This window comes from Eretmochelys imbricata, chromosome 4 (assembly GCF_965152235.1).
Source record: "Eretmochelys imbricata isolate rEreImb1 chromosome 4, rEreImb1.hap1, whole genome shotgun sequence".
NCBI lineage: Eukaryota > Metazoa > Chordata > Testudines > Cheloniidae > Eretmochelys > Eretmochelys imbricata.
The window spans coordinates 16,330,913-16,353,107 of NC_135575.1; the positions used below are offsets into that span (position 1 = coordinate 16,330,913).

Genomic DNA, 22,195 nt, shown 5'->3' on the forward strand with positions numbered 1-22,195 from the left:
ATATATGGGCTATGATTTGTCATTTTCTGTTTATTTTTTAGTGTCCGTGATTTGTTATTCTTATTCTTGTAAAATTAATTAATTTGACAAATATTTATTATCTGTAGTATGGTAGTGCCTAGAGGCCCCACAGGAGATGGGGGCTTCATTGTGCTAGACAACATACATACATAGTAAGAGGCAATCCCTACCTCAAAGAGTTTACAATGTAAATAGACAATACAAAGGGTGGAGGAAGGGAAGCATTCTTGTTAGCTGGGATTACATGGGTGGGTAGGGAAGAAGGGAGTGGTCAGGAAGTTGGAGTACTGCAAGGGGTAGGATGCCACAAGGCTTTGGAACCCAAGACATATGGCTGCTGTCATGCTTAGCCGTGGGCAAAGGGAAGGTGATGTGGCTTGCATGGAGTAGAAGCGTTATGAAAAGTAAAATCTTAAATCTCAGATTAGTGCACAAACTGAATACATTTTGGGAATGTGTATTGTTCTAATTTTATAAAATGCATGGCTATGATTTAAATGACAATCTGTATTAAATAATCTATGTAACACAGCTTTCAAAATGACCCCAGTAGAGATGCCAACATTTCAGATAATGGGCCATTAAGTCTTATCAAGTGGTACAGTGCAGAGTTCAAATTGCGTTTTGGGTTTCTCCCACTTTTTCTAAGTTACCATTTCAAACCATGCAATAAGGAAAGGAGAGGACATCAGGTTCTTTTATTGCTATTGGGTCTGCCTGTAACACAAATATTCACAAATTCAAGTAGGGTAATTACAAAAATCTAATTTGTAGGTGGAACGTTCATGTGTGTACAATATACAGCTATATAACTAACTGAGTTCTATCTACAAATCAGAAATATAAGTTAAACATGTCTGGGAAGAAAAAAGACAATCATGGTCAAACATAGCTATTTATTTTTTTCCTTATAAACAGCATTCAATTTCTTATTGAAAAAACCTAGAATTTAAATATTTTTTCATCCCATCACATACAGCAATCTGTATACATTATTTACATCTCTCAAATAAACATGTTGCAGATTTTCAGACATTCAACTTCTTTTCTAATCAAAAGCTGTTTTGATCTAAAACTAAAATACCAATCAATAAAAGACTACAAACTGAAGCAATATTGGCACGGTTAGCTTACAGTACGGATTCCCATGTTGCATTTAATATTTTACACCTATTTTTTCTTCCAGCTGCTTTAAGATGTATAAAGAAGTGAATATGAAGGTTACAGTGTTGCTTTTGCAATATCCTTTTGCCTCCAGCAATTAATTTTTATTCAAACCTTATTCACTTTTATTGCATTCATCTCTCACCTCCATTGCACATCAAGGTATTGCTTCCAGTGGTAGTATTTAGCAATACAACTCCAGCATATAGGAAGAATCAAAACAGCAAAGAATTAAGTGTTCCCTCCAAGACTTGTGTCCCAAAATGTCCTTAGTTGCACATGTACAAAAATAATGAGTACAGTTTAATGGCTATCAAAATTAGTTTCCCCTAAAAATACAGTAATCTATGAAGAACAATTTAAGGAGAGTTCTTAAAACAAAAATGAGGTTTTTGAAATTTAGTCGTTTTGCAGTCTTCAGTTGTTAAGAGGAAATTATACTTAAAAAGGAGAAAAAATGTGCGTAATACTCTCAATGTCCATGTTAGTTATCTACTAAAAAGATAAAACATCAAAACTTTTACACAGTTTTAAAACCTCAACATTAGAGGTGCTAGTGATTCAGTTTGGAAAACTCAAATGAAGTTACCAATCAAGAAAACAAGGCTCTAAATAATGGTGGGAGTTTTCTAGTGGAAGAAACAGGCAGGTCTATATTCGTGCTGCACCTTTAACAGTTCAGCTGAAAACTGTTGTTTTGCATACAATAACATAGCACTCCAAAAAAAAAAAAAAAAAAAAATGACCAGTGTTGGCTCGCACAAAAAACACCTCTAAATGAAATATTTTTAATAAAACTATGTATGGTGATTCAGGGAAAGGGGGCTAAGAAAGAAAAAGGAGGAATCTGGAAGGTAAAGAAAGTCAATAGCAGCAAATAGGCGTCTTATACCTGTGAAGTGAGTTTCAGAGAGTGTTCCGTTCCAAAATATTAAATAGACAACAGTACCTCTCTGTTTTCTATCAAGATAAATGCAAAAGTTCAAAGTTCTACATTGCATAGTAAGCAGTAAAATAAACTAGAGACACTTGCAAACAGGCTATTTGCCCCCTTTAAAAATTGTTTTCTTTCTCCCCCTCTACCATGTTGGACATCAAATCAGCTACCAGCAACAGTCGGATGTGGCACATCTTCTCCACTTGTGCAGTTAACTTGAATCCCTGACTTGACTATGAAAGACTTAAAAATGTCTGTGATTAGAATTTATCTACCATCCTAATTGCGTAAATTCCCTGGACCAAATTCACCTCTGGCATAAGATAGCAGAACACAACTAATAGAGTATGCCAGCAGTGATCTCATCTCAAGGTAGATTACTTCCTGAAGTTACCACGCAAATCACCGATATAATCAAACACGCTGGTAGCTGAAATATAGCAAAACCTGTTTAAAACCTTATTAAAGTGTAAGGCCTTAACCTATACTGGGAGCATAACCAGGTCAGTTGTGGCTTGCATGGTTCTGCTCCCGGTGTCAACAAGGCCTAACGCTCCAATGTTTAATATCAAAACAATGAAATATCTAACAGAGTATCCCTTTATAACATGGATCTAGACTAGTGTTGTGGTTTGTTCTGTTTTTTAAAAGATACTGTTCCGTTACCAAGTTTACTAGAGTCCAGCTGAGTTTAAAAACCAAGATGAATTTTGCTTAATATTTTGATGTGCCCATGCTCTACAAGTGTAAACACACTCAATTCTGGTCCCAAGTCTTTTGCAAAAATATTTGAAAATTAAAATCTTAAAGTATAATACAAAAAGGGATACTCTATCCTATGCACTGCATTAGTATCTTAGATGCTATTATCTTCAAGATTAGTATAATTAAAGTATATTCCAACAGCTTTCTTTCAGACAGTGATCTCCAAGCTTTTATTACATATCTAGAAGTAGTGCTAAAAAAAGGTTTCCACCAACTTTTTTTCACAATCCACATTTCATACTTCCCATATGCTACTCAAGTCTCAACTTCAAAAGGTTTGTCTTCCCTGTTCAAAGAAGATGTAGTTTTAAGAGCCAAAACTATCTATATGAACAGCGACAGAATTAATGGCTTTCTAGATGCCAAGTAACAAACACAGCAGAAGAATAAGATGCCCATGTAAGACTGGTTTCAGAGTAACAGCCGTGTTAGTCTTACATGGAAAGAAAAGGAGTACTTGTGGCACCTTAGAGACTAACCAATTTATTTGAGCATGAGCTTTCGTGAGCTACAGCTCACTTCATCAGATGCATACCGTGGAAACTGCAGTCTGCTGCAGTTTCCACGGTATGCATCTGATGAAGTGAGCTGTAGCTCACGAAAGCTCATGCTCAAATAAATTGGTTAGTCTCTAAGGTGCCACAAGTACTCCTTTTCTTTCCATGTAAGACTAATATTCTACATATTAATTCTAATATATGAGAGTGTGAACTGCAGAAGAGTGTCCTGAATTTTCATAGCTGCTGTTTTAAAATTGAGATCAAATATCCAAAGTGAGAAGGCAGACTGCCAAAATAAATACAGCTACTGCTCAGCTACGGTCTGCAAATCCCTGCTTTAAAGTTTTGGATTCTTCAGTAGATTAAGCTTTCTACTCTATTTCTGATTAGACCATATAAAAACACCTTTTACTGCTCCATGCATTTTTTAAAAATTATTTACCGTGCCTGCAAGCTCTCAATAGAGAATGCTAATCCAAATAATCACAAGTAAATTGTTTTTTGAAGGGGCTTTCCGGTTAACACTGTTCTCATTTAGATATACAGCAAAGCATTGACTACGGCCATGTCTACATTACAAACTTACATCAGCATACAGCTGCTGCAGTTAGTACATCGCTTGTGTGAGCGCATATAGGGCTCGTTGTGTTAGCAGAGCGTGTAGTCACCAGGAACACTTGTATTGATGCATAAGTATCCCACTGTGCAACTCGCCACCATCCGGTGCACTTTTAGGCAGTTTTGACAATGTTTGATGGGGCAGAAATGAGTTGTACAGGGTAACTGGAAGCATGGGGTCAACTTTCCAATTTGCAACGGTCTCCATCCCATAGCACCACCTGTATCCCATAATTTTGAAGACTTTTTTTTTCAAAATCCCACAAACCCGTGTGGCTCTCCTTGCTGTCTGCCATCTCTGACAAAAGCATGGATCCTGAACACCTCTGCACTATTTTAATGAGTATTGCAAGCACAGGGTGCACAATCCTGCAGTAAGTGCAGAACCACAAGAAGAGATGCAGGGAACATGATGATTCCTTGGACGACAGATTGCTGTGGGACACAGCGAGAACCAATTCAAGGTTCTTGTTGGCATTCACGGAGCAGCTGCAAATGGTGGAGCACTGCTTCAAGGCCCAAGAAACAAGCACTGACTGATGGGATTGCATCATAATGCAGGTCTGGGATGACAAGCAGTGGCTGCCAAATTTCAGATGTGCAAGGCCACATTCCTAGGTCTGTGTGCTGAGCTCACCCAAGCCCTCCAGTGCAGGGACACCAGAATGAAAGCTGCACTGACAGTGGAGAAGTGAATGGCGACTGCACTGTAGTAACTTGCAATGCCAGATTGCTACTGGTCAGCTGGGAATTAATTTGGAGTCAGGAAATCCACCAAGTGGGCAGTTGTGATATAAGCATGCAAGGCCATTAATCACCTCCTGCTAAGCAGGACTGTGACACTCTACAATGTGGAGAACATAGTGGATGGTTTTACAGCAATGGGGTTCCCAAAGCGCAGTCAAGCGACAGATGGCACGCATATCCCTGTTTTGGGACCAGACTACCTTGCTACAGAGTACATCAACAGAAAGGCTACTTTTCTATGGTTATGCAAGTACTGGTGGATCACCAGCGATGCTTCACCATCAGTGTGGGCTGGTCAGGGAAGGCGCATGATACTTGCATCTTTAAGAACACAGAACTGTTCAGAAAGCTGCAAGCAGGGACTTACTTTCTTGACTGGTGGATTACCATGCCAACAGTGACCTGGGCAACCCAGCCTCATCCTTGCTCCCTGGGCTTATGAAGCTGTATGCCAGCCATCTTGACAGCACCAAGGAATGCTTCAACTACCAGCTCAGCAGGTGTGGCATGACAGTTGAATGTGCCTTTGGATATCTGAAGGGACGCTGGCGTTGTTTACTCACAAGATTTGATCTCAGTGAGAAAAATATCCCAATGGTTATAGCTGCCTCCTGTGTCCTGCATAATATCTGTGAAGCAAAGGAAGAAAAGTTTCTGCCAGGGTGGAGGTGGAGCAGGTGTCTATTGAATTTGAGCAGCCAGATACATGGACTGTTAGAAAAGCTCAATGTGGCGCTATATGGCTCAAGGAGGGTTTGAAAGACCATTTTAATAGTGAGCCAGGGTAATGTGTGTTGTAATAATGTAGTCTGTCTAGCCCTATTCTTTTGCAGTCCAGAAGGAATTGTGAGGTGATTGCTGTATATGCAGGAATTTAACATTGTTAATGCCCCTATTAATTTTGTTTGTGAATGATCTTATGAGTTGTGTGATACTGTGCAGTAACACGTAATTGGTCGCTTTCAGAACTGTGAACATCAGCCAGTACACACTGTGAACTAATAAAGATCAATTATGTTCCAACTAATAGAATTTTATTCTGTAACAAAATCTGGACTAAAAAAACAAAAGTTCCGGCATTTCAAAACCAAATACATTTAAAACTTAATAAATCAAGAGAACAGAACTTAAGAAGGGGAAAGAACATTCATGTCCATTTCAGCTACACATACACAAACCGTGGCTTTCACACGTCAGCACATGTGACGTTGTGATGGTCCTTAATGTCATCCAGGGTGGAGTGCTAGGGGTAGTGCAGCAACCCATGCTGCCACGTGGAATGTGGTGCGGGGGGGAGGTAGAGGAAGGTTCCGATAGTGAGGTCTCAATGGGCTGCAAAGGTAGGTGAGCCCAGGATTGTTGGTGCACCTGCAAGTACACCAGAGTCTTCAGCAGCTCTGTTTGTTGCCTGCGAAGCCCCATTATGCCCCGGTGCATCTTCCTCTTCTTTTCCTGGGCTTTTCTCCTCTCCGCTCTAGACTGTCTGCAATGTTCATCCTCCAGTGCCTGTGCTCACAGTCCGCTTCGTCACTGGCTTATAGGATCTCACTGAACACGTCGTCCTAAGTCCTCTTCTTTCTCTTCCTTATCTGGCTCAGGTGTTCCACAGGTGTGGTGGGGAGACCCTGAAGGCCACAATGGCAGCAGATGCAGATAAAACACAGAGGTATCATTGCCATGTATTCGCTACGGAAAGTGAAACTTAACATGCTGAACTCACTCCCTTTGCTCCCCAAAAGTTTTAAGCACTACATTCTCACTTCTGCTTGGATTGTTTGAGCATGGTGCTTGTCACAGCACCTGCCCTGCTGAGCCTGGGGAAACGAGGAGGGAATTGCTCAACTGCATGATTCTAGTAGTACAGGCCAATGGCAATGAATACTGGCACCATTTTCCACAGGCGGTGATGACTTTACTTAGTATCTCACTCCTGAGGGTAACAGAGGCAGAGAGAGCACAGCTGCTGCTGGTGTCCAGAAGCTGCCCAGGCCCGTATGCTGCTAGCCTGCATACTGCAATGGTACCTGCTAAAGTTATCACTGATTGGCGTGGGTAAGTGTCCTACCGTGGCAGTAGAAATAAGGCTGCCATCCCTAGAAACCTTTGGCACAGGATTGCAGAGTTCCTCCATGAAAGTTTCATTGAGATCTCCACAGGATTCAAGGACATCCCTGCGCGCACAAATAAACTGCTCTGTATGCCACCCCCCCTCACAACTCTAGAGGGGACGGAAAAGCAGATAGCAACGCTGCCTCTCTTGGTTGTACCACTCCCTCTTCTAGCACACGTAAATTAATGATAACTCAAAAGATGTGCCCTGCTACTTTGAGGTGGGGGGCATCTCTGTTATTGAAAATTAAACTATACATTTATCTGAGCTTTCTTCCCCTACATCGGGCTCTCCTGTGCGGAACTGGCTGGACTGCGCTGCAGTCAAAAACAGGTCCTGGCTCGCTGTGCAGCTGGATCCCCCCCTGTTGTCTGTCCCCCATTCTTCTCCTCCTCTTCCTTGTCCACCACCTCCTCCTCACTGTTCATGGCGTGGGTCTGTGACTCAGGCTCCTCAGACGTATCCATGGTGCTTTCAGAGAGGGGGGTGGTTTCTCCACCAAATACAGCATGCAGCAATTTGTAAATGCGGCAGGTCTGTGGCTTGGCAATGGATTGATTGTTGATGGCCTTCTGGTATGCCTGCCACAGCTCCTTGGCTTTCCTGTGGCACTGCTGCTGGTCCCTGCTATACCCCTTCTCATGCATCCCCTGAGCAATCTGCTCATAGATGTCCACATTTCTACCACTAATTCGGAGCTGTGCCTGCACAGCCTTGTGTCCCTGAAGGCCCAGGAGATCCAATACCTCCTGTGTACTCCAGGCAGGAGCACATCCGGAGCATGTAGGCAGCAGCATCAGCTGGGCAGTTCCGCTGAACAATGGAGAGCTGCTAGGTGTGCTCGCCAAGCCAGAAAAATGAATGTCAAAAATTAATGGGGCTTTAAAAGGTGCGAGTTGGGGAGAGACACTTCTGGCCTCTGTGCCACCTGAGCAGCGGAATTCACAAGGGTGATCAGTGTGGGGCAGCTGCTGGAGGACAATAACAGTCACATAAATAACACAGTGTCTACACTCACAGTGCGTCGACCTAATCCTATCAACCATAGCTCTACACCACTCGGGGAGGTGGTGTTATTAAGCTGGCATAGCAGGGAATTTATGTCATCAGGAGCCACATTTAAGTGAAGACATTTGCACAACGAGGTCAACGTATGGTGCCTTTTGTCAACATAACTTTGTAGTGTAGACCAGGCCAAAGTCTAGTGCCTTCTAGAGATGCAAGAAGATTACCAATGGTCAAAATATTTTTCCTCTTGCCAGAAGCATAATCTGCACACTGAACACCCACACTGACCAGTAAACCAATACTGATTACAGTAAGCTCAGCAAAGCAGTTTTCAGTGGAAATGAAAATTAATGACGCAGATGCCGTTAGCTATTAAAAGCAGCACCACTTACGCCTCCATACAATTAAAAGCCTGTCAGTGTATTTCCATTACAAGCCCCCAGTTTTCAGCTATAAAACATTCTTCAGACTGAAGCGAAGCATAAAAGGCCACAGACCCAAGAGCAATTAAAAAATTTAGTTTTCTTCATGTCTGAAATGCATTAGAACAGTTTGTTCAGTTTAAGTTTTAGGGGATGACTCTGCCATCTGAATAGTCAGATGGATACCTTTATGTGCCCCGGTAACTCAAAAGAAAAAGGCTTCAGAGCCATTTAGTCTGTTGAGTTAATTATCCAGGAACTAAAAAGACCCTTGGACCATAACAGATCTACAGTTAATTATAGCTAGAGTTCTGAAACTGGATTTAGTATTTGGATCAGTTGTCTACCCCATCCCATACACGTGAATAGCCTCCAAGGAGCCCCCAAATGCAAGGAAATAAAATATTGAGACCAATACTCAGGCATCGACTTGTGCAACTCAGCCTAGATAAGTATTGAGTTCCCTATGATCTTACTTAACATGGAAGACCAAGAGCAGCCCCTTTTATGTGCACAGCACAGTTTGCTAGGAGGGGAAGGCATAGGGAACCTCTTTCTCCAACACTTGAATGAGACATGGGGGGACTGGTTCTTGCACAAGCCAGTATACCACAGCCTCAGAGTGGGCATGTTCTGACACTAGGGAGTGCATTCAGACGTATAGCCAGCTACTGCATGCACTGCTGGCTGAAGCACATCCAAGCTGCCCTTGCTGTGGACTCCTGCAGTAAATTACACATTGCTAAGCTCTTCCTAATACTGGCCCAGAGCCTATAAACTCTAGGAACAGTGAGTTAGTAAAACGTCAGGTGTGAATATTTCAGTTGTCGGAAGATAAATTGTGTTCATACCCTTTTTACTTCTTTCTGATGTAGGAAGAGCTCAAAGATCTTCTTCCCAAGACCAGGTAACATTTTGTTTTTTTCATATAAGGGAGAGACTGGAACATCAGCAATTGAGAGAGGAGGAGATTTCAGTCTGACTTTTTAAACCTGTTTTTTGTTCAAATATGTGAAAGAAAATCAACCTGTGTGAAAGATTCAAACACCTTGACCCTTCAACTGTGGGCTCAGAAAGCTCCCACTCTGGTTTTTCAAGGAGGCTTCCAGAAAAAACAGGAAGCCACGACCTAATATTTCTAATATAAGAGAGCAAAAGAATGGCAGCTGCTTCTCCTTTTCACCCCATTTTTTGGGAACATCTTTCAGATCTAGATATATCACAAAGAAGGAAAAAAAGACACAAACCCAATTGCTTCCCCCACCCCTTGGCAGCTTGTCTTTAAGGCCAATAAAACCCTGTGCTGTAATTTGACCTGTAAATCCAAGATATAGATCAGCTAACATACACCCAAGGGATTTGTATATCTTAAAGAAACGTTCTGATGAAGCTGAGGGAATGTCTGAATGTTAAATTATAATTTTAACTTTTCTGCTGCTATCAATTGCCGCCATACTAGTGTAATCAATTGTAAGATACAACGTGAGCATGACTTACCTGAGCTTCCCTTACTAATTTGTAACAGCTATCTAAAACGTGGTCTTTCTATACAGGAGAAGCAATGAACAGAGTATCAGGGCAGTTTGCTAGTCCATAGCTGGATTCCCAGAGCTATGCTTAGTTCAAGTAACAAATAAGGTTACGGTATCAGTAATCAGTTAAGCAAACAAAAAGTCAGCTAACATCAGCTTTTGCTACACTAGAAATCTTTTGCCCAATTGGAGGATATTTGTTTAGGTACAAGATTGTTTTCAAGCTTCAGATGATTTGGCTCAGTAAGTAATAGTAAAGCAATGGAGTTTCCTATTTCAAGAATGTGGGCCTGACTTCCAAAATTAAGTGTGTATGTAATCTGTATACGCAAATACCACTTACATCTGCATGCACAAATGGCCAGTTACAAATTTTGCAGGCTCTTTGCATGTGTAATTGTGTTTTTCCATACATAATTACCCACTCCTAACTATCAAAGTCAAAAATGTGTGTCAAGCAGAGGTGTGTGAAATGTTTGTATGGTTTCAGGATATTCTGCAATACTTCTATTGTTCTGTCACAAACTGTAAAAATCTAAAGATCACCAAGGTTCAAGAGCCATGCTAGTGTGTAATAATAATAGCTAGTTCTTTTATAGTGCTTTTCATCTTTAGCTCTCAAAGTGCTTTACAAAGGAGGTCACTATCATGGATCAATTTACATCTTTGCATCAAAATCATGTAAAATCTGTGGTTCTGCTAAGTTATGATGCAAGAGCAAGTGAAAACTGGCTACTTTTTCATTTTGAGACTTGGCACCTAGATACTGATGATACTATGGGGATGGCACATTACAAATGTGTAAGACAAATGTATTTGAAATCAAAATTTGACAGATACAAAGATACACAGATTGAAAGCAAAGACACGTTCCATATGAATTTCTGAGACGGAACCCCCTGAGTTTCACATAGCTATAGCACAGCTATATGTCCAAATAGTAGTCTGTGGACCACTGGCGGGTGGTCAATGGAAATGTCTTGCCACACGGTACTGGTTCTCCCACTTTCCAGTTTGAGAGAAACTGGACCAGAAAGGGAGGGAGATATGAAATAAAAGAAAAAGGAGACTGTGTAATTGTTTCCTCAAAAAGAACAAAAGCACTTGCCGCTCTAAAAACAGCTAAAAATATACAAATATTACTTAATATAACTTTCCCCAAGTAAACAATTGCTGTAGTTGCCACAGAGACCTCATACAATTATGAACAAGACGGGCTGTGGGCCTTCTGACTGCAAATGGAAAGTGGTCCACAAGACAATCTTTCTACAAAGAGATGTTCTCTTCTGGAAAAGCTTGAGAATCTGAGCTCTAATCTCGAGTTAGCTTTTTACTGCTCATGTTTAAATGGCATCACTCCAGTGGATTTAAAACAAGATTTTTCTTAATATTACTTACGTGTCATTTTTGATGATGAATAAATAGATCCTTCCTTCTCACTGAAGATACTTTTGCAAATTGGTTGGCTCATTTGGGAAATGCTAGGAAACTTTATTAAAGGAAGTAATGTACCTTACAGTACATTAGGCTGGCCTGAGTTGATATTTATATTAACAAAATAAATATAAGTAATAAGGAAAGCAAAACTACAGTGGAATGGAGAGCCAGCCCTCTGCTATCCTGGGTTGTCCATGATTTTAAAATCTTTATCATTTAGGTGTGGTGACTAGGACATGATCTGAAGTGTTACCATCGCTATAATTTTTCATTTTTACTTTTTTTGTTTTTTTAGAAATACCTAGTTTTGAGAAGCTTTATATTAATCTTTTTTAATGGTGATACTTTGTATTAAAAGCTGGAGATCACTGATTTAAGTAAGTTATGGCTTTTGTACTTTAAGCATATATATTCTAAACCAAGCATCAGTAAGTGTCCTGGGTACGTTATATTTTCTGTTTCCAGCAATGTTCAGTATTGTGTGTGCTTTGCACCTCAGAAGTGAGTCTGCCAAGGCACTTAGAGAATGTAAGTTTTTTAGGGACTTAGTGAGAATGGGCTACAATTGACACAAAAGAGAACCCATCCATCAGCAGTGTCAAATCCCCCAACAAGCATACTTCCTTTATAAACACTCAAAATCTACTAAAAATCCACAATGAGGAAAAAAAGCCATTTACTGCATGTCCCTAAAAGACAAAGATTTCCCCTAATAAAAGCACAAAGAGTGGATCTTGGCTGCCTGTAAAAACAGAACAAGGTTTTGTTTTGTTTTCAAAACAGAACAAAACAAACAAACAAAAACCCCAGAAATACCACACGCTTGCTATTTCCACAAATCCACTTCCTTTTATCTATCCTTAGAGGTCAGTTTTTCAATCAGTTCTTGAAGTGGAGCCAGTTCTCTTCTGTCAATAAGGTTGAATTCCTGTAGAAGGGGGGCGGGGGAGGGGGAGAGAACAACATTTTACTTGCACAGACAATGTCATGTTAGTACCAGCTTTACATTTAATTATAAAGTTACCCTGCAGTTTGCAATCGTCCAGGCTTACCTGTTAGCCATTTTCAACATCTAGGTAGCTGGTTCAAATCCAATCTAGGTCACTAATGACTAAATATGGTTACCATCAACAGAAGGCTATTCAGCAGTCTATGTGAAATGAATTAGTGTGTTCAATAAAGTGCCTGGTAGATCTATATTCCAAAAAAAGATTTTACTTCACACTCAGTAAACTCCCTTCTCAGATCCTGTTCTGTATTAAGGCCATTCAACAATGCAGCTCAGACAGTTGTTCCCCTTCTATAACTTCTAAAGGGCCACTTCCTTGGTGGAAAAACAGTAGAAGCCAGTAAATGCACTCTTTGCAGCTTGATTTCAGAGTTTTCTTCTTCTACTGGCTGTGAATTAAGGTTTTCTTTGGTACTTGTATGTTTTGTGGAAACATGTCATAATCCATTGTTGCAATCTGTTAATACTTATAGCAATAATTATACACTGGAATACAAGTAAGGTAGCATCTTGGGCTTAGAGCTTCCCAATTATGTAACAACACCTGCTTCTATACCAGCTGCTAGAAAACTCAAAGAATGGTATTTTTATATATCAACATTTTAATATATCCTGTCTTCAGAGTAAAAGGCAACCATTACCATAGCATTCTTATGCTAATTTACCTGAACAAAAAAAATAAAGTGCTTGAAGGATGTATTAAGATGTGCCTCTTCTTGCAGCTGGATCACTGGATCAAAGTGCTGGTGGTAAATGTGAGCATAAACTCTAAAGAGACGCTTTAGAATGGTCTTTGCCACTGACATGAAGTTCTTTGGGAAAGGAACACCTAAAAAGAAATAAATGTATTGTAAGCTCTTTGGGGGCAAAGACCATGTCTTCATAGATTTTAAAACCAGAGGGACTATTATGATCACTTAGCACATAACACAGGCCATGATTTCACCCAGTGATTCCTACATCAAGCCTATAATGCCTATCTGAGTTAGAGCCTATGTTGCAGAAAGACATCCCATTCTTGCTTTAAAGACTTCAAATGATGGAAAATCCCCCTCTGTGTAAATTGTTCCAATGGTTACCCTTGCTGTCAAAAAAAAAATTGCACCTAATTTCTAGTTTGAATTTGTCTAGCTTCAGCTTCCAACCACTTGTTATGCCTTAGTCTGTTAGATTAAAGTGTCCTCTATTATCAGAAATCTTCTCCCCATGTAGGTACATAACTATGATCAAGTTACCTCTCAACCTTCTCTTGGATAAACTAAATAGATTGAGCTTCTTTTGTGTCTCACCGTACGACAGACTTCAAATCATTCTTGTAGCTCTTTCCTGAATCCTTTCCAATTTATCAACATACTTTTTACTCTGTGGACACCAGAATCAGATGGAGTATGTGAGTAGTGGTCTCACTTATCCCTTACACTGGGGCAATAAAACCTCCTTACTCCTACTCAATATTTCCTTGCTTATACATCTAAGGATTGCATTTGCTCTCTTAAGCTACTGCATCACATTGGCAGTGCATGCTCACTTGGTTATCCACTATGAACCTGTTGGTCATTTTCTGAGTCACTGCTTATAGTGACCCATCCCCCATCCTATTAAAAAAGGTCTTCATATATATATATATATATATACACACACACACACACACACACACACACACACACTTGAACAGGGCCAAACAAAATGGAGATCCAAGCCCTCTGTGCACTACACTAAGATAAACATTAAATAATTAAAAACACAATAAACATTACTGTTAATAATAATAAAAGCAGTTTTCCTCTCCCCCAACAGCTCTGAACTGAAGCACTAAAGCAAATGCCATTCTGCTAACAGGTTCTACATTGCCACCTACTGAGCAGGGGATAGTTGGGAAGAGGGATGACTTAAAAAAACAAACCTATTATAGGTTCAATGCACCCGACTAAAACCATGAACAAGTAAAAGCAAAAGCCATTTGATTTTGACAGATGGTCCATTTTCTAAAATGGGCTGTCATTAACTGCTTCCTGAATAGTGCCATGCATTTAAAGAAGCCTCCTCAAAACATAAAACATTTCCCAATTTATTTGTAAACAGTAAGTTCTGTATTCACAATCAAGGATGCAATGCTGATCCAGTCGGGGAATACCTCCTTGGGGCTATGCTTATTTTGGTAGTTGGGAAAACACTATATTCTGCAAAAAGACACTGAGGATAAGGTACAGGGGTTGGAATTACTTTTCCTCCTCTCCTATTTCTCTAGGAGAAACACTCTGCTTTTTAAAAGGAGAAAGCTGAAGAATCAATGAAAATACAGTTGCTTATTTAAACAGAAACACCCTTTTTCTACATCCTGAATTTTAACAGGTTTTTATTAAGGATTGCTCTATTATGTATCATGTCCAATAGCCAGGCACACAAATTGTACCTGCTTAAACACATGCAAGTACCTTTCAGTGTATTAATACATTGTTCTTTAACTGTCCTACAGCAGTCACTAATAATTTAAGAAACAACTCAATATTCAACAGCTCACTATTTCTGTTTATTGCTGAGTTCCCTTTGGGGTTGAATCAATATTTTTTCCATCCTGTAAATTCAGACACAAAGCTACACATGCTTTTTTCAATGCTAAGAGATCTTAATAGTCCTGTACAACTGGATGCTGATTTCACTGTTCATTTTTACCTATTTTGGATGGAAATAGTGTTTCGTCATCCAGCTGATCCTGGACCCAAGTCATCAGGTAATCAATGTACTTTGGTGCTGAGCACTTGATTGGTTTCTTTATGTTTGTCCCATCTGCCCAGTGATACTCGTATCTGGGTTGGAACAGAAAGGAAAGACATCTCTTGAACACACAACTGAGTCATTCATACAAAAGCCTTGGAAAGGTTTTTCATTTCTGTTTAAGGATTGAACTTGATTTTTATACTTCTTTTAGAGACACTCACTCCAGGTCCTTCCCTACCACCAACTCAGAAATGAAAAGGACTGCTGAGTGCTGCAGTCCTCCCAAAGGAACCAATGAGCTATATTTTATATCTATCTATCTATCTATATATAAAAATAGATATTCCTCTAAATACAAAACAGAATGATACTGCCAGTTTAAATCCATGTGCTTTCAGAGAAAACATTGTTACCTATCCTACAAATCTGATCTTAAATTATTAGAACTGAAAGAATTTAAATAAATCTTAACTTTTAAACAGCTTAAATTTACTCTTCATTTTTTTCAGCTTGGACTGAAAATAGCCTAGTCACTTTCATTTTCTATTCTTAACACAATAGCAGAATGCTGTGATGTTTCACTGGCAAACAGCAGGGGAATGTTTGTTTAAAAATGTTTCCTCCAGAATTAAAATTATGAGAACAATTTTATTTGTCATACATCTTTGTAAAAATATATTTAAAATATATTTGTTTTACACAAGAGCAAAATTGTGGACAATTTAATCAGACAGTGCCTGTTTTAAACAATTTAAAGTGTTTTGTCAGTTAAATCAGCAACTAGGAGAACCTTTTCATAATAATTTTTAGAAGAGAGATCAGTTACGGCAATAAACAAGACTAACGTTTATTTACACATCTCTCTTGGTTTATCAAATCATGGATAGTTCTTTGAAAACATCTAGTCAATGTACAACAGCAGTCAAAAAAGCAAACAATGTTAGGAACCATTAGGAAAAGGATAGATAAGAAGACAGCAATATCATAATGCCACTAAATAAATCCATGGTACGCCCACACTTTCAATACTGTGTGCTATTCTTGTCTCCCCATCTCAAAAAAAGATATATTAGAATTGGAAAAGGTACAGAGAAGGGCAACAAAAATTATTAAGGGTATGGAATAGCTTCCATACAAGGAGAGATTAAAAAGTCAGATTTTTCAGCTTGGAAAACAGGTGACTATGGGGAGATATGATAGAGATCTAAAGTATCATGAATGGTGTGGAGAAAATGAATAAGGTAAGTGGGTTGGCACACTGCTGAGAGTGAGGAGCTATTTAAAGAGGCAGATTCAAATGAGGATATATAACTGTTCTCACAGCAGACATGTAAGGCAGAGGAACAGCAATTTCCTATTTAATTAAGTTATTAGCTTCGGCCAAAATTGAGATTTGTGGATACTCTTCACTTCTAAAAGTCAGGCCTCTTTTTTTTAGGTGCCTGAATACAGAAGTGCTGAGCACCCACAAATCTAACTGAAGTCAAAGGGATCTTTCAAGTGCTCACTCGGGGGGGGGGGGGGGGGGAGGCCACTTTTATGAAGATACCTAAATTTGGACTTGCAAGTCGAACCCTAAATTTGGACTTGCAAGTCTAACCCTAGACATCCAGATGTGAAAATTTTGGCCTTCATGTTTTTTCTGGTGTGTACCTATTGGCAGACATGAAACACAATGAGAAAAGGGGGAAATGAAGCAATACTCAATTTCCCCTCCTTCCCAGAACCTTGTAAACATATTACTTTAACAATATATTTTATACAGACTAATAATTTTTCAATGTGCTTGATCTGCTTATGGTTACATGGCAGTTGATGTGGCAAATATAGTAATGAGGACTGATGATGGAAAGCAGGTGTAGCTCGTTTTGGTTGGGTTGAGGAAAGAATATGGGTATGAATAGGAGACATTGTTTTAAGACATGAGTAAGTGAAACTTACTATTTTCTTTCCCTATTTTTATTTTTTTGACAATTAATCATACAGTGGACGACTGGGTAGTGGAAGGCAGAACAATAAGGACTCTTCGTGCTGTTGCTACTGACCTCAATGGGCACGTCTACGCTAGAATTTTTATCCGAGTTAATCGATTGCTAGTTGCTCAAGGTACCAAATATGCTTGTAAAGGGCTGGTCTGGTAAAATCTCCAGTGAAGACCCAGAGCCACAGGAACAGGACTGAGCCCATAGTGCATGACTATGTATATGTGAAGAACATAAATTGACCCTTGGCTAATAAGAGAAATCATTCCAGTCTTATACCAGCAAGCAGTTCCCCATCTTCAAGCAAGATCTCAGGTCAGGGAGGTATGCAAAGAACCCTAGGAAATAACTTCCTGTACTTAAAGGTCCCTTCCTAAGATAGCTGCTGGAAAGACGTAGTGAGTGTGAGCTGCAGAGACCCCAGACACAGACACCCAGAAGCTGCTTGCATTTAAGACTTGCCCAGAACACAAGGTAGGATTCCCCATGTCAAAAAGTTCTTTAGCCCAATCTGTCCAATTCCAGGGGGTTACCTCAAATATTTATCTTGGTATTTGCAAAGACTAAACACTAATAATGTGCAGCAGATGCACAAGACTCCACGCCCATGCCAGTGGGAAGATTATTTTCACTCATCAGTGGATCTTCAGTTTGGTTACATATTTCATAAGCTTCTGAAAACAAACCTTCCAGTTTTGCTTTGAAAACTAAAAGGATGTCTCAGTGATTTGCAACAGTGAACCATTTATATGCTACATGTTACTAATCAGATATTGTTTCCCTTTTAATATAACTAAATAGTGCTACACACATCTTGTCAAAAAAGTATGGAAAAAATCTACATATCCTGCACTTTTCAGTTTTTGTAGAAGGATGTTGCAACCAGAGAGCAGGACACTGGAAGTTAACATATGTATTTTTGTAGTGATTAACTAGAGGGTTGCTTATAAACTAAATTAAATAGTAAATATCAGTAGCAATAGTAATACATAGTTAGCATATATTGTGCTTCTCATCTGATGATCTCAGAGTGCTTTACAGTATGGGTAAGTATCATCCTCATTTTAAGTTGTTAAGAACTCTTCTTCCTTTCTCTCTCTCTCTCTCACTCACTCTCACATACACATTCTCTCTCTTTCTCCTCCCTCCTCCCCCCCCACCCGCCCCACAAAAAGGTGCCTGGCAAAGGTTTCTCAAATTAGCTCACTTCAGTTTATGAGACTCATGGTCCAAGAAGATCTACTTGTGTTTTATTTATTTTTGTCAATACTCCCTGTTTTCATTGTCACGGCTCAGAGTTAATTGTACCTTTGACTACTGTCTGCCTTCCTGAGTGCAACCCTCTTAAGTGTTAAGACTTCTTCACTTCACCTGTCCCAAGATGGAATCCTGCGATTTTCCCACTCTCAGATTGGGTCCTGTATACCAACTGTGATTCCGCAGCGAGTCCCACTATTTTTCCTTTCATGAGCTGTGACCAGTGTGTGAATACAGGGACGTAAAACAGCCTTCCCAAAACAAAGTATTACTTATTCTCATCAATAGGAACAAAGCATAACAAAAGCAAAGGGCTCTTAACACAAGAGCCTACATGCGTAATTGTCTTACCTAAAGCGTGGGTAGGCCTAGCTGATGTGACAACCCCATTTTTGGGAACTGGTGGTGGGAGGCAGCTGGGCTCTAACTGCCTGGCTCCTGCCATGAAATTGACATGAGAACCAACAGCTGATGTAAGTAAGGCAGTGTCTACACACACACTGCTTCGCCCTAACTACACCGACATAAGCCTTATGCCTCTCGTGGAGGTGCAGTTATTATGCTGGTGTAGTAGGGCACTTACGTCGGCAGGAGGAAGGCTGAAGTGTAGACACTGACATAATTAGGTCAATAAGCTGCCTTATGTTGACCTTACTGTGTAGCGTAGAGCAGCCCTTTGTTACGCTGTTGGGTGTAGTGACTGCTTATTTTTAGGCCGTAAGGCACGTATAGAGTAATTGTATAGCCATTTGGCCTTAAAGGAATTTATGGTTATATTAGTGTCTGGTGGTCTCCCACATTAATATTAATAATTAGTAATATTATTAATAATTCCAACATGCTAGTGTACATTCTCCACCCTTTGGAAACATGACAAGCAACACCTTAACAATCCTTCACATTTTATTTATTAGAAATAGTAGCTCTGACCATGACCCACCTGAAGGAAAAAAAATTCAAGATATGGCCTACATAGTTTTTGTACTGATACCACTTTTGATTAGAGGTGGGATTTTTAACCACAATACTTTATTGGTAAAAGTCCTAGTGTGGATGCAATTATACTTGAATAAAGGTGCCTTATACTGGTATAACTTAGGTCATGTCTACACAGCAAACTTTTGCAAACAAGTTACATCGGCATAAAGCTGATGCAGTTAGTATACCACTTGTGTGCAAGCATACTTAGTTCCTTGTATCAGCACTGCATGGACTCAGGAGTGCGTGTGTTGATGCTCTGTGCGGTGCACCACGGGTTTCCCATTGTGGTGGGATGTAGGTGCTTGGTCCCACTGCCTTTTGGGAAGATCTGGCAATGCATTGTCAGGCAGAAATGAGTCATGCAGGGGTGATCTGGGAGCAAGGGGTCACCTTACAGGCAAGCAACTTTCTCCATCCCATAAGGTCATCTACATCCCATAATTTTCCTACCTTTTAAAAAAATCCCACAAGCCTGCGTGGCCCTCCTCGCTGTCTGACATCTCTGACAGAAGCATGAAGCCTGCATAGCTCTGCACTATTGTATTGAGCATTGCAAGCACAGGATGCATGATCCTCTGGCATTTGCAGAGCTGCAAGAAGAACCAAATCAGCACAGAACATGATGATTTCATAGAGGGCCAATGCTGTGGGACACAGTGAGAACCAATTCAAGATTCTTGGTGGTGTTCAAGGAGCAGCTGCAGACGGTGCAGCACTGCTTCTGAGACAGAGAAATGAGACCTGATTGGTGGGATTGCATCGTAATGCAGGTTTGCGATGATAAGCAGTGGCTGCAGAACTTTTGGATGTGCAATGCCCCATTCCTGGATCTGTGTGCTGAGCTTGCCCCAGCCCTCGAGCACAGGGACACCAGAATGAGAGCTGCACTGACAATGGAGAAGTGAGTGGCGATCACACTGTGGAAACTTACAATGCCTGATTGTTACCGGTCAATGGGAAATCATTTTGGAGTTGGAAAATCCCCTCTGGGGGCTGATGTCATGTAAGTGAGCAGGGCCATTAATCGCCTCCTGCAGGACTGTGACTCTTGGCAATGTGCAGGACTTAGTGGATGGATTTGCAGCAGCAGGGTTCCACAACTGCAGTCAAGTATATCCCTATTTTGGCACCTGACCAGCTTGCCACAGCATACAGCTACAGAAAGGGCTACTTTTCTATGGTTATGCAAGTACTGCTGGATCACCAGCGATGCTTTACCAACATCAAAGTGGGCTGGTCAGGGAAGCTGCACGACACTCGCATCTTAAGAACACAGGAATGTTCAGAAAACTACAAGCTGGGACCTACTTTTCCGACCAATGGATCACGACAGGCGATGTTGAAATGCCAACAGTGATCTGGAGGGACTAGCCTACCCTTTGCTCTCCTGGCTCATAAAGCCATACACCAGCCATCTTGACGGCACTAAAGAAAGATTCAACTACTAGCTCAGCAGGTGCAGAATGACAGTTGAATGTACTTTTGGCAGACTGAAGGGAAGCTGGCGTTGTTTACTCACAAGATTGGATCTTAGTGAGAAAAATATCCCAATGGTTATAGCTGCCTCCTGTGTCCTGCACAATATCTCTGAAGAAAAGGGGGAAAAGTTGCTGCCTGGATGAAGAACAGAAGTGGAGCGGCTGTCTGCTGAGTTTGAACAGCCAGACAAAAAGGCTATTAGAAGAGCTCAACATGGAGCTATATGGCTCAAGGAGGCTTTGAAAAAACACTGACAGTGAAACCACAGTAATGGGTTGTGATGTATTGTGCTCTACCTGCGCCTTGCTGTCTTGGGGCTTGTTAGGAATTATGGAGTTCTGTACTCGGTGTATATTTATGAATATAACAGTGTCAATGCACCTATTTATTTTGTGGTGCTTGCTGTACATTTATGACTATTGCACTGTTTGTCACTGATCCTGTGAGTTGTGTCAGACCGTACAGCAAGTGGGTGCTTTCACTACCATTAGGCATTCTGCAGCATATGCTGGGAAGTAAAATATTATTTTCTAAACAATAAAATTTTATTGAGTAAGGCAAATATTGTAAAAAAAATTCTGTGCAAATTAAAAGCAAATGCATTAAAGCCTTAATAAATTTATGGAACAGAACTTAAGTAGTGGAAAAAACATTCAGGTTCATTTTAGCTACACACAACCACCATGGCTTTCACAGGTCAGTAGATATGAAGCTGTGGTTCTCCTTAACATCCCTCTAGGGAGGAGTGGTAGGGCTAGGGATGCCATGGTAGGGTAGGCCTTTGATGCCATGTGGAACATAGAGGGGGATTAGGGAGGTGCTGTAATGGAGTTTTCCAGAGACTGCAAAGGGAGGCAAGTCCGTGATTGTTGAACCTGCAGGTCCACAAGAGTCTGCAGCATCTGTGTTTGCTGCCAGAGAAGCCCCATTACATCCTGGTATGTCTCCCTCCCTTTCCTTTTCCTGGTGGGACTCCTGTGCCTCTCTCCTGTCAGGTCTTTCCTTCTCCATACAGTCTGCATTCACCCTCCAGGCCCTATGCTCGTGGTCTGATGCAGCACTGGCTTCCCAGATTTCACTGAACATGTCATCTCAAGTCCTCTTCTTTCTCCTCCTTCTCTGGCTCTGGAGTTCTGCGGGTGTGAAGGGGGAATCCCTCAAGGCTGCAACAGCAGCAGCTATAGAAAAACATTCAGAGATACCATTGTCAATTAACACCATTAATTTGGGCTTGAATAGGGACTGGGAGTGGGTGGATCATTACAGAAGCAGCTTTGCCTCTCCTGGAATTGACACCTCCTCATCTATTGTTGGGAGTGGACTACATCCACCCTGATCGAATTGGCCCTGTCAATACTGGTTCTCCACTTGTGAGGTAACTCCCTTCTCTTCATGTGTCAGTATATTTATGTCTGCACCTGTAACTTTCACTCCATGCACCTGAAGAAGTGGGGTTTTTACCCACAAAAGCTTATGCTCAAATAAATCTGCTAGTCTTTAAGGTGCCA

At 40.6% G+C, this 22,195-nt stretch overlaps 1 protein-coding gene across 3 annotated transcripts in view; it reads right to left on the minus strand.

Moving 5' to 3' along the window:
* Positions 1 to 3,509: 3,509 nt before the first annotated feature.
* The window catches only part of MOB1B (MOB kinase activator 1B), an 82,255-nt gene continuing 63,569 nt past the window's right edge, over positions 3,510 to 22,195 (minus strand). For all 3 annotated transcript variants that reach the window (XM_077814893.1, XM_077814894.1, XM_077814892.1), the window contains 3 exons: positions 14,944 to 15,077; positions 12,936 to 13,099; positions 3,510 to 12,189 (listed from right to left, as the gene is read on the minus strand). In XM_077814893.1, coding sequence (XP_077671019.1) covers positions 12,112 to 12,189; positions 12,936 to 13,099; positions 14,944 to 15,077 — 376 coding nt within the window. In that variant the 3' untranslated portion in view covers positions 3,510 to 12,111. The remainder of the gene's footprint in view (positions 12,190 to 12,935; positions 13,100 to 14,943; positions 15,078 to 22,195) is intronic.